The 12,851-nt window shown below is 38.0% G+C and overlaps 1 protein-coding gene across 2 annotated transcripts; it reads right to left on the reverse strand.

Annotated features, from left to right (window-relative positions):
• Positions 1–1,894: 1,894 nt before the first annotated feature.
• Positions 1,895–10,770, reverse strand: LOC129436609 (NXPE family member 3-like). Of its 2 annotated transcripts, XM_073857648.1 has the most exons (8): positions 10,427–10,770; positions 9,918–9,982; positions 9,277–9,708; positions 8,777–9,192; positions 8,621–8,697; positions 7,662–7,865; positions 2,983–3,320; positions 1,895–2,909 (listed from the first exon to the last, which is right to left on the reverse strand). In XM_073857648.1, exons 1-8 carry the CDS (start codon positions 10,488–10,490, stop codon positions 2,715–2,717), a joined length of 1,791 nt encoding a protein of 596 aa, XP_073713749.1. In that variant the 5' UTR covers positions 10,491–10,770; the 3' UTR covers positions 1,895–2,714. The 2 variants fall into 2 exon arrangements, with proteins under 2 accessions (XP_073713749.1, XP_073713750.1); XM_073857649.1 differs by lacking the exon at positions 9,918–9,982 and having other exon boundaries at positions 10,427–10,768.
• Between the last annotated feature and the right edge of the window lie 2,081 nt (positions 10,771–12,851).

Consider the following 12,851-nt stretch of genomic DNA (forward strand, 5'->3'; position numbering starts at 1 on the left):
TTACGACCTAAAAGAGTGTTTCCTGATGCACTCTTTCCTGCTCCTTGCTTACCCAACAGAACAATTCTCAATTCTTCCATTGTAGCTCTTAGCTGAAAAAGGTAAAAGTAAAAAAAAAACATTTATATTATATTTTGATAGCTTTAAAAACTGTAATCACATTTTCTAATTTCTCTTTTTAAGAGAGCAAATATAAAAAAATACAATAAATATTTAAATCTTTGTTCATAAATAAGTAATTATCAGAGTAGCTGTTAAGTTTCAGTGCAGTCTGTCTTTCTGGTTCTGCTAAAATGACAAACAGCTTTATTCTTTAGTTCAATGCTCAGAAAAGATGCTCCTCCTCTTTTTGTGTGATGTCACATATGCTGTAAATCAAGAGCACCATCTGCTGGAGCTCAGCCTAAACACGTTTATGATTCTGTATTTCACTTTACTGAAGCATGTCTATTAAAATGTTTTTTTGTCCATATCATAGAGAGCCCTTAGTGAAATAATAATTATGATGGCATATTTTAGTAAACTTGATTAGGATACAAACATTTTTGCAAATGGTGTGCGTAGAAATATAAAACTGATTTATTAAGGTAGGCAAAATCAGTTACTTACTTAAAGGGTATGCTGTATGTCCTGTTCTCTATTTAGTAGTGCAATATATCAGGTTAGCAATTTTGTAGTGGTGTTTGATTTTTGCTCATTCAATGTCGTTCCCTCATTTTAATCCGCAAATCACAGCACTAACAAAACTGTTCAATCATTCAAGGCCTCATATCTGCCAGTCAAACACCTGAGAGATGAATAAATCATTCAAGCATAAATATTTGAATAAACAAATAAAATAATACACAATCTCCTTATATAAAAATTCAGTGATTTATATAAACTGAAAAAATTAAAGCAATACTCACTCCAAATGCTTACAATAATGCTAATGATTGAATCTTAAGTAATCTTAAGTGTTTAAAAAATTCCAGTCTAGTTTTCGACCATTGCATAGTACAGAGACCGCCATGGTAAAAGTCGTTAATTTTTTTATTTGACCTTTATTTAATGACCTACTGATGTCAGCTGATTCTGGACTCTTAACATTACTCATCTTACTCGATCTAAGTGCAGCCTTTGATACACTTTCCCATCATGTTCTCTTAGATAGATTACTTTCAATAGGTATCACTGGCATTCAGATCCTATCTTTCCGGATGCACTCAAAAATTTCAGGTCATACTCGTCATCTTTCACTGCTGGTGTCCCTCAAGGCTCTGTTCTCGGCCCTCTTTTATTTATCATTTACTTACTACCCCTTGGTAACATCTTCAGGAAATATGGCATTAGTTTTCATTGCTATGCGGATGACACCCAGCTCTACTCATCATCCAAACCAAATTCTAGTCTTCTGTCAACCTCTCTCTCAGATTGTCTAGACGTCTAGAGTATAAGATTCTGTTTCTCACTTTCAAAGCTCTTCATAATCTAGCACCCTTATATCTCTCTGAACTGCTTCACATCTACACCCCGAAGTGTACACTTCGATCTTCCTCTTCTGTCTCCCTTGTAGTACCTTCTGTTCGCTTAGTCACTATGGGGTCCAGGGCATTCAGCTGTGCTGCCCCTCATCTCTGGAATTCTCTTCCAAAATCCCTACAAGAAAGTGATTGTCTGGTTACTTTTAAATCACGTCTTAAAACGTACCTATTTAAATCAGCTTTTTCTGATCAGTTTTAAATATTGTATGTTTTACTGTTGATGTTCTGTTGTATTGTCTTGAGTTGTTTTATGACTGTCATTTTACTGTACGGTGTCCTTGAGTGCTCTGAAAGGTGCCTTTAAATAAAATGTATTATTATTATTATTATTATTATTAAGTATAAAGCTAAAATAAAACATTCAATTGATAAAGTGTAAAAATTCATTTATTGATGTTTCATTATAAACCCATATCTACTTGTGACAATTGAGCTATGGCTAAGCCACGCCCCAAACACGATAAGCCAATTAGTAGACATTCTCTACATTCTGTACTTCCACATGCATTGAAATGCATTGCAGTTAGTCAGTTTTCATTCGTTTTTATATGTTTTTTCTTGTCATTTTAAGTTTAAAATGGTCAAACGGTGTGCATGCAACCCCAACACTAGGTATCCCGAGAGGCTGGGCAACGTTGTGTATTTTTACACTTTCCCAAGCTGACAATAATTAATAACATAGAAAAGAAGCATTAACTTAGAGATACCAAAACCTGCTTTGAGAAGCTACACTGTAAAAATGGTGGTTACATAACCAAGTTTGGATGTATGTATCTATATCTTTTGAATGGAAATGAAATTCTCTTTTTGCTGTCCACATTAGAATGACATAGGTTAGAGATTATATAAAGAATAGTAATACGACGATACACAAGTAATAAAGAATAGAATAAACAAGTAATAAATTATAAAAGACAAACATTAAGGGTTGTTATGTGACGTACACAGTTGGGTGCAATGCAGGAACGATGTAAGTGTGCAACTAGTGAAAAGAAACACCTTTTTAGTTTGTTGGTGCCAGATTTTGTTCGACAGTTTGTAATTTATCTGCCACCCTCAGCAGTTTCTGCCACTATTTATTATATTGTAAAAAACACTTAGCCTATAGTGTATTACCATGTTTAACACATTCAATGTATATAAAATAAAATAAAGACTGTTGCTTTTATTCCCTGATTGTTCCTGACAAAATCATTCAGGGCAAATGAAAGAAAGCAAAATGTCTATCTCATTTTTGATGATGACAGGACCTGGATGAATTTTCTCTTCGTTGTAGTGACAGGCTGTCATTTGCCAAACATCCAAAATATAAACACCAACATCTTGAAAAGCCCACCGTAGGATTCTGTCCAACTGCAGAGAATACCAGTCACTGCCAAACACATCCTATTACAAAGACAGAAATACACCTTAGGCTAAATATACATATGATTTTGTTTGATATTATTGACTTACTTACCTTATAGCCGGTGTTGACAGTCTTGATTATAACGGTAGTATCTGGTGCCCGTTGTAACATATCTAGTACAGCTTTGCGGATCCTCAACACTCTGCGGGTGTAGTAATCGAGAGGGTATGTTGTGAAGTGTGGCCCCAGATTAAATACAATAACAGTGTGAGGTCCTCCAGTCAGATCATCAATCTCATTACTGACGTAGTGCAGATTAGTCACTTCTGTTTTCAGACAGCGTAGAGGAAGACCGTGAGACCTCCAGTGTAAGTCAATGTTGTTCTCCACATCCACTGCTAGAAGAGGCCCTGCCTTATATTGAACATGCTGGTTCATCCGCTTTAAAGCTGCAGTGAAAAACACCAACAATGTGGATCCCAAACTTGTATTTGTCATTTGGTATCGACATTTAAACCATGACCAGTGTTGGGTGTAGTTACAAAGTAATTAGTTACTGTAACTTAATTACTTTTTCCTTGAAAAAAAAACTATTTTTATTTTCCAGTGCTTCTAAAGTAAATAAACTAAATATTGTGTATGTACTGTAGAACAATTACTGTATTTTCCGGGGTATAACACGCATCAATCAAAAATGCACCATGAAGACGTGCCTGTCTTCTTGGTTACCTATTTTATGTTTTATACTAATAAATACTTTAAACTGCACTTGGATCCTCACTCTCCTCTGCCTCATTCACAACAGAACAACTAGCTAACATGGATCCAGCAGAGATTTTGTTTTGTTTATGCCAGGAACTTTCCCCGCTCGAGGAACATGTAAATGTGTTCTTGGACCTCTGTAACCTGGTGGATTTTGAAGGGCATTTTTCGCAATGGATTAGAGGACAATGTGCGCTGTTTAATGCCTCGTGGCAGAGAAAAAGGGGCATTGTCACACTTTGTGAACCTAGTGCTGCGGTTAAGCAGGTCCTCTCACCATGTCCAGGGTTGTGGTGGACGGGTTCCTAAATATTTTATTGGGGGGGCAGTAGGCATTGGGGTTCGTGGGATGCGGAACCAGAGCAGCCATGGATGCCTGAATGCACTACGATCTGTCCTGTCTTTTGTGCGCCCGAGCCTGTTCACAAGATGGCTGCTATACCGATGGGCCCAGTTGGGGCCTGTGCGAACCGGTTGGTCGCTAGCCTAGCAGATACCCCGATGGTGTCGGTTTGGTCGGCCGGCATCCTTAAGCCACCTGTCTCCACAATCGGGCCGATCACGTCAACGGAACCAGCCGGGCCGATCACGTCAACGGAACCAGCCGGGCCGATCGGGTCGACATGATTGATCGCGTCAGCCAGGTCGACCAGAATGACGGATTCAGCCGGTTCAACCAATTTTTTTGCTTTTTCCAAATTGAATGAGTCAACCATATCAAGTAATTCTATCAAGTTCACTGAGTCAACCGAGTCAAGTGAGTCATCTGATTAGTCTGAAACACCTGAGCCAAACGAGTCATTTGAGTCAATGGGACAATCTGAATCATCTGACTCTTCTGAACTTTTTGAAACTTCTCTGTTTGTCTTGGCTTTGGGGTGTGCTTGGTCTGTTTTTTTGCTCTTCTGCTTCACAGGAAGTCTCTCAATCTCATAAGCCAGTCATCCAGAACTCTCTGTCATGGCTGGAAGGTCCGAACCTTATGCACTTTTTGTCACGAGCGAATCACCAGTGTCAAGAGAATCGGCATAACCAGTAAGGTCACGTGAGTCTTCTGCACTTTCTGTCATGGCTGAGAAGTTTACATTTGAGTCCCCTGAGCTTTTTTCGACCAAGTTAGCTGAACCTTTTGAATCTGAATCTGAAGCCTGTTTTGGAATTTCCTGAGTTTCCTGTAACCCGTAATTCAGCCATTATGGTCACGCCCAAGCTCCATAGACCCTCTGCCCTTGCCAGAATGGCTTTGCATGACTCTGATGAACTCTCTGCCCTGTCTAAGATGGCGGACTTTGAACTCTCTACCTCATCCAAAATGGCTCTCACTGAACTCTTTGCTCTGTCAAAGATGGAAAATTTTAAACTCTCTGCCTGGTCCAAAATGACTCTGCCTGCATTAACCAGTCTCTCTGCTCCGCCTACCTTGAGTTTGTTTTCCTGGCTTTGCCAGCCTCTCTCTCTCTTGTGTCTATCTACAGGCCCAGAGCACCTCCAGCACCACCATGGGTTGCGGTTCCGACCAGCTCGCTGATTTTGTCTGAAACTGCGCCCTGGTCTCCAGCTCTGCTCTGGTCTCTGGCTCTACCTGTGGCATCACCCTGGCTTCCAGCTCTCCTCTGGTCTCTGGTCCCGCCTTTGGCTCCACCCTGACCATCTGCTCTGCCGGCTTCACCCTGGCTTCATACTCTGCCTGCACCGCCTTGGCCTCCTGCTCTGCCTGCACCGCCTGGCCACCGGCTCTGCTGACTTCACTCGATCCTCCGCCACATGAACTTTACCCACCCTCCTACCCCTGTTGTTCCTGGACTTTACTCTTTACGCCCCTGGGAGCATCTGAAAGCCGTGCTTGGGGGGGGGTTCTGTCATGATCCTGTCTGTGTTTTGCCCTGTTTCTGTTTGCTGTTTTGCCCTGCTGTTGATTGTTTGCTCCGCCCACTTGTTAGTTGCCATGGAGACTCATCAGAGTCATTCATTCCCTCTAGTGTGTTGTCATAGTTACTCATTGTCTCTGCTTTGTGATTGGTTCCTGTCTGTTATATCTACATTGTTTGTTTACTTCCCTGTTGCTAGTCATTGTTTAATGTTGTTTAATGTTACCCGTTACCTCTGTGTTCTGCCTGCCTGTCTGTTTACTTGTTTTATGTTTATACTAATAAATACTTTAAACTGCACTTGGATCCTCACTCGATTCTGCCTCATTCACTCTAGTGTAGTTTACAATTCTCAATATTAACTGGTTGGTTATTAGCATTACTCAGATATTGGCTGTTTATTAGTACTTAAAAAGTACATGTTAATGCCTGATTCTGCAAAGCCTTAAGCCTGATTTATAGTCGTGCGCAAGTTCTACGCCGTAGCTACGTCGAAGGCTATCCCTAGCCTGTGCGTAGCTCTGCGTAGCCTGACGTGCACCTCGGATCACAAGCGCTGTGATTGGTCCACCAGAACCCCTCCCGTAAGGTAAAAAAACTGTGTCATAGGTATTTCCGTTTGTGACGGTGAAAACAAAGAATGGCCAAGTTGAGGAGTGATTTAACTCAAATTGCAACAAAAGTCACTGTTTATTTACTTCCATAATTGCTGGTCTTCTCAAATCATACACAACAAGTTTCTGTTTCTTCGTTTGTGGGTTAAGTAGCCAAGCTTCTTTTTCATTGACGGTCGTGCTGCTACTATGGTTAGATGCGTGGACCTACCAGCGATCTGCACGCATGTTTGCATGTCGATGCGGACGACGCGGCAAAAGTATAAATGAAAACCGACGGGGAACCTACGCCGTCGCGCCTACACCGTAGGACCTACGCACAACTATAAAGAGCCCTTTATTCTACATCTTTAATCCAACCAATACTTAAACTTAACAACTACTTAACTAAGTATTAATAAGCAGTAATTTGGACTATATTGAGGCGAAAGTAGTTAATAGTTAGATAATAGTAAGAATTGGACCTTAAAAAGTGTGACCAGAATAATTAACTCTTTCCCCGCCATTGACGACTTATCTCGTCAATTAAGAAAAACATTTCCCTGCCAATGACGCTTTCCTGACGTGTTTTTATGGTAATCTGTAATTCCGCTATTATCCTATTATTTTACCTAATTTATTAAAAAACTGAAGCAAAAATCTAACAAAATTCCTTTACAAAAAAGCAAATATTTCAGTTTTGATATATTTGTATGTTTATATATTTATAAGAGAAAAAATTTCTGGAAGGCATTTTGTGAAACTTTTGTGAAAATCACAAAAACTGCTGGCGGGCAACTTTTTAAAAAAAGGCGGGCGGAGAATGAGTTAATATACTTTTATATGATTTTTTCGAGCCGTGTCAAACCTTCTTTGTATAATTTACTAAATAGGATTTAGAAAGTAATTAGTAATAAGCAGTGGTGGGGAAAGTTACTTTTAAAAGTAATGCATTACAATATTAAGTTACACCCCAAAAAAGTAACTAATTGTGTTCTTAGACCTCTTTCAGGCCTTGCAGGTCTTTTTATGACTTAGAAGTTCTGCATTCAGAAATTGCATATTTTCATCGCAAAAATATCAATCTCTGGCCTGCCATCTCCGTTTCTCAAACCTTTTCTGCTCAGGCTCGCACGCATAGAGTACGTAATTCTATGTGACTATGTTCAGTTTAATTATTAATAATTATATATGCTGTATATTTTTTTTAAATCAAATTTATTAAACTGAAAAGTAACTCCCATTACTTTTTTAAAGTAACTAAAATATTAATGTGTACATTTATAAAGTAATGCATTACTTTACTTGTTACTTCATAAAAGTAATATTATTACGTTACTTGTAATGCGTTACACCCAACACTGGTAATAAGTGATTCAATTCTTTTTGGAGAGAGTAATTTGTAAAGTAATCTAATTGCATATTTGAAGATGTAATTACTAACTAATTCATTTTTTTGAGTAACTTACCCAACACTGACCATGACTGAGTCAAATTACCTAATTAATCTAAAATCTTACTGAACCAGTAAACATTCAATGCTTTTCATTTAAAGTGAGAATCTCACTTGGTACTGCTTTCAGCAAGAATTCAAACCACTGTCTCAAAGTAGAGTCTCCCATCATGTGGATGTGTTTGTCTTTCAGGCACTGTGTTGTTGTTTCGGTAGTAAAATTACGGGTTCTACACACAAAGGACTCCCAAACATCATTCAGGTAAAACCCAGCTGGAACTGGTGTGTGCAAACCAGCACGACATTTCTGTGTTACATCTGCAGACAAAAGTGAAACTGAAAGTTGAAATTGTATTTTCACAATGCCAAATTAAAGTTCCCGTTCTTCCTGTGTTTTTGAACCTTTGAATGTGTTTACAGTGCACAATACATATTTCACGTGTAAAAAAACGCATTGTTCACACAATTTATTTATCTCTATAGCGCTGTTTTTACTGTCCTAAAAACGTGCTGATGTCTTCCTTGTTCTATGAAGTATGAATTTCTTCTTCAGAAATACGTAACAAGCTCTGATTGTGTGGTTTGTTTAGTGTGTTGTGATTCGACAGCAGCTTAGCTTAGCAGAGCCGTTTGAGCTTAGCTGGCAACTGACGTATTCCTGTGGGCGGAGTTTAGTCAATAAAATGTTCGTCTGACGTCATTAAAGCAGGAAGTAGAGGGCTGTAATCCAAACTGGCCATTCGATGTAGGCTTAGAAAAAGGAATTCTATTAAAGAAAATCTATCGCCTGGCAGTGAACTTAGAGCTTTATCATTTTACAGGTATTATTTATGCTATTAAAGCAACATTACACACTAACTATAATGTTTAAAAAATGTTAACAGGAAGAACGTGACCTTTAATTAAAATGGTTTAGTAAACGAAATGCATTTCTACTTTATTGCATTTCTACTTTAGTAATCACAAATGCATAGAAATCCTTTAATAAATTCTTTATGTGGACTTTCTGACTCCAGTTATGTTGCAGGCAGTGTAAATTTATCACATACGGTCGGTCTAAAAGGTTGCCATACCAATTTGCACTGTTTCACTGGAAGGAAGAATCTTGATTGGTGTTATTTGTCCATTGATGTTTTTGTTGGTTTCATTCCTGTCAAAAATAACGTTACTGACGGATTTTCCCTTCAGTGCTAAAAAATGCTAAATAGGATGCAAAAAATTATTCTTACATAAACATTGCTTCTTTGGCAGTCAAACATTCGTTATACCCGCCCATAGAGTGATAGACACGAGCGCTGCATGGCAGGGATTTGGGTCTCTGACAGCGCCATTCTTCTCCACTGCGAAAATCTTTGTAATCACAGCAGCAATCTCCAGTCAGCATCCTCTCCAGTCCATTCTGGTCCCACTTCACATTACACATAACTGTTTCTGTCAACCTGGTCCCATTTGGTCCTGGTCCTTCAAAATATCCGTTAAAGTAAACTCTGTCTGAATCAGTTTCTCTGTGATGCTTGAGGACCTGCACAGCTTCACTGGAGTGGATCAGACGCACAGCCACCTGTGCCTGTCCAACCCACGGCAGAAGAAAACGCACAGAGTAAGAGCCATTGAGCAAATCCACCACCTCCCCAAACACACTGGCCTGTGACAGAAAAACATTAGATCAGATAAAGATCAGTACTCAGTAAACATCACTGATACAGCAAACATGTAAGAGGTACAGTACCTTTTGGGGATTTTCAGAAGAGAAAAGCTTTGCTTGAAAGAAATCTCCTCCATAACATTTATATTTATTGTTAAAGTCTCTGGCATGGATAGTAACAAAAAGCTCCTCCCCTATTTGGTAGCTGTCTTTCAGGTTCTGTATGATGAAAGTGGAGTGAGCTGCACTTGTACTCATAGACACATCTGTGATTGATCTGTCCGGTCTAGCCCAGTAGAGTTGCTGCTGTAAACTGGAGTAACTTTCTGAACTGATTCCAAATTCAGAGTAAAATGAACTTGAACTTGATTCTGAATCTTCTGAATTGATTTCTAGCAGAACATCAGCAGGAGATGTGGAGAAGTTTCTGGAGTTGCAAAGTTTGGCAACGTGCTGAAACAAAAACTTGTTTGGAGGTGGTTTTTCTTCTTTACTTCCCATGTAAGTCCATACAACCTACAAGGTTAATAATCATACTGCTAATAAAAGTGTCATGAAAACAAATCTAAAAACGAATAATTTAACTTTATACAGTGATTGAGATGCAAAGTTAGCTACAGAGCATTGCTTGGTCCCAAAGGTATGTACAGAAACTAATGACTGAATTAAAGCTACACCTACATGCTCAGACATGATTTTCACATAAGTCGTATTTCTAGTCTTACCAAAAATCCTGTAATTTCAAAGCACAGGCCAGTAAACAACAACTTTAAGCGTCTCTCCTTGTGAACTGTGAAATGAAAATTTGTCATTGACATAGTGTCGTTAATTAGATATGTTACGATATTTCAAAAGAATTACAAACACGTTAAAATAAAGAAAACATTCAATGATAATAAATATGCAACTTTTCAAGAATAAGACAAGCCTGTAGCATTTTGATTATGAGTTTGTAAAGTAATGTTACGAAAACTAATGGTAAGATTAAGAGATGGATTTAAGAACATACTTTAAAATACTTTGTGTAGCCTTCCCAAAATAAAATATGTTAGTAAAATAATATAATTTGCATCTGGTTAGCAGCAGTTATACGACTTGGTTCATCGTAATCTTATCTAAAAAAAAACAGCAAAATAACTTATACTAACTAATAGACTGTGACCGAGTGCATTTTTCTATTAAATTCCATACTAAAATGTTATTAAATGTTATTAAAGTATTTTGTATAACTTACTGTATAGTCGGCATGTTTCGAGGTTCATTTTGTTACTTGAAGCCATGTGTAAGTACAATGTCATTCAGGTATCCGTGTTTATAAGTGACATTGTGCGTCATCGTGTCGTTGTCAAACTGGTTATTCAACCTGCAATTCAAACATTTTAACGGCGTCCCTTGGACTGACACCAAATGGGTGAATTCAGAGGAAACTATTTTCTAAAAAAAAAAAACATTGAATTCCTGCGAGAATGAACATCTAAAAATCTTTCTCAAAGAGTTTACATCTAACTCCAAGATGACCGCTGTTTGGAGACACAAGAGTCACACCTCACCAAGAGGTTTGACACTATTTAACTTGTGTCATGCTATGCATATCTGGTATGCAGCTCATGTAACAAGTTTTGCTAACGCAATAAGCCTATGCCATACATGCTAATGTACTGTACTTAATAATAATATATAGTTAATAATCCATTTATAACAAAGACCCTACAGTTGGATACAGTAAAGTTTGCGTCTAATAATGCCATCATAATCACCATATGCAAATTAGGCGATAACAAATAAAAATGAGCTAATGGCATTACAGTTGACAAAGCACTGCAGGTGAATAGGATAAACAAAATAACTAAGTTGTATCACCGTAGATCCTTCTTTGTTAGTGACTTTCCCTCTGAAATTTAAATATAAAGATTAGCATGTTTTGGTTAATTTAGAAAAAATCTACATATGCAAACAGATGAAGCGTAGTACATAAATTTGAGAAGTGTATAAGGAATAATCACCTTGGTTTAAACAGGTGAGAGTAGTAAGCTGCTTCGTAAGCTGAAATCTTTTTGTATTAATGTATTAAAATGATGAAGTCCAGTTACCAGCATGACACTAAAACAGGTAGTGTTTATGGATACTTTTTACCAGGGCTTTGAACCAGATTTTTTCCCCAATTGGTTAATTTCAAACAGTAATTTTACATTTCTGGTTTTCGGTTCCACCCTAAATTTGACGTTCCCGAACCGGTTAATAATGTTCCATGTCAGCTGTGGGACATACAAATAAGTAGGCTGATAATTAGGACATTAAACTTAAATTATTAGTCTACATAATTTTCCTTAAGTCTCTATCTTGTACTCAAACATTAAAAAAGGCTAAATTATGTAAGCAGCATAACTGTAATTCTACATTTGTTGAGTGCACTTAAACGCGCTCGCACACACACAGATGGAGGACGAATTCCAAACGATGCTTCGGGAATAAGATGCAGTATAAACAGTCGCTCCACATAAAGTGAAAATGACGTTGTTTTTCAGTGCTTTATTCGCCAAATGTACTTTAATGGACTACAGTATGAGACACAGTACAGGTAGCACAAGTCTGTTTTTTAAGTTTGTGCTACTGTTGATCTTTAAAGGGCATATGGATAATCACGTTTAATTGTAGTTGTACGGGACACATTTAACCGCATGTGCGTCTGTGGTACAGAAAATTGTTAACTTTAGCGCCTTTTGCGGTTAAATCGTTTAAAATCACTTAAAGATCCAGTATGTCATTTTTTTCAACACAAGAGGGAACAGTTTCCGACAATAACAAAGCCGAAGCTTGATGACGCTTAGAAAGCAGGTGACGATGGGATATGTCGTTTTCAATGAGTTTTCACCATCTATCAATGCATCTACGTCGAATTATTGAATCATGACCACGGATGAGGTAATTTATTCGTTTTTGTATTACCTTTATGTCTGATAGCATTATTTTATGTCATCATAATCAATGAACTGCAAGGAACATGACATGTTATGCTATATTATCCCGTTACAACTTAGCAATTCGTCAAATTATTTTTTTGGGTTAATGCTGTGCAGTTTTATGCGTTTATAGTTAATGGCGTGTTGTTTAACGTGTTCAAACCTTTGCACGTAGGGATAGATGCCAACTCTAACGTATTGTCCGCAACATTCATGCATTTGATTGGTTTCACCCGCTCTTTACAAAGAGCAATATAACTGTTTATGAGTGCTATTAAAATCGTCTACGGATACTTAAATAATAAAATAGATTTGCTTACCTGTCTATTAATACACTCGCGAGAGCAGAGTCTCTGTCAAGTCCAAGATTGTCGCGAAGCTCTCCATCTGGAAAACGCCTGGCCGAGATTTACTCTGGTTTTATTCCTCCGTTTGTCACAAAGTCTGCATGTATCCGAATATGGACGCTTACAATTTGTTGGCACTTCCATAACGTTACTCGCCAAAGAGTAATCGTGATCCAGATCAGCCAATAACACAACAGCTATAACGCTATAGCCCGCACTTCCGCATTTGATCATGTGATATTCCGGTGTGGTGGAATATATATATATATATATACAGGTCTATACAGATCACGGATCAACTGCAATCCATTACACCACTAATTAGTATTAAAAAACAAACATTTTGAGATAC

The sequence above is a fragment of the Misgurnus anguillicaudatus genome, chromosome 19, assembly GCF_027580225.2.
Source record: "Misgurnus anguillicaudatus chromosome 19, ASM2758022v2, whole genome shotgun sequence".
In the NCBI taxonomy this organism is placed as follows: domain Eukaryota; kingdom Metazoa; phylum Chordata; class Actinopteri; order Cypriniformes; family Cobitidae; genus Misgurnus; species Misgurnus anguillicaudatus.

What these genes read in the sequence shown, in the direction of transcription:
- LOC129436609 (XM_073857648.1), bottom strand. Translation starts at nt 10,490, where the DNA reads ATGACATTGTACTTACACATGGCTTCAAGTAACAAAATGAACCTCGAA. An exon ending in CAGTGAAACAGTGCAAATTG is followed by an intron (nt 7,866 to 8,620) that starts GTATGGCAACCT and finishes TTTTGTCTGCAG; the next exon opens with ATGTAACACAGAAATGTCGT. An exon ending in CTTGCTGAAAGCAGTACCAA is followed by an intron (nt 3,321 to 7,661) that starts GTGAGATTCTCA and finishes TTTTCACTGCAG; the next exon opens with CTTTAAAGCGGATGAACCAG.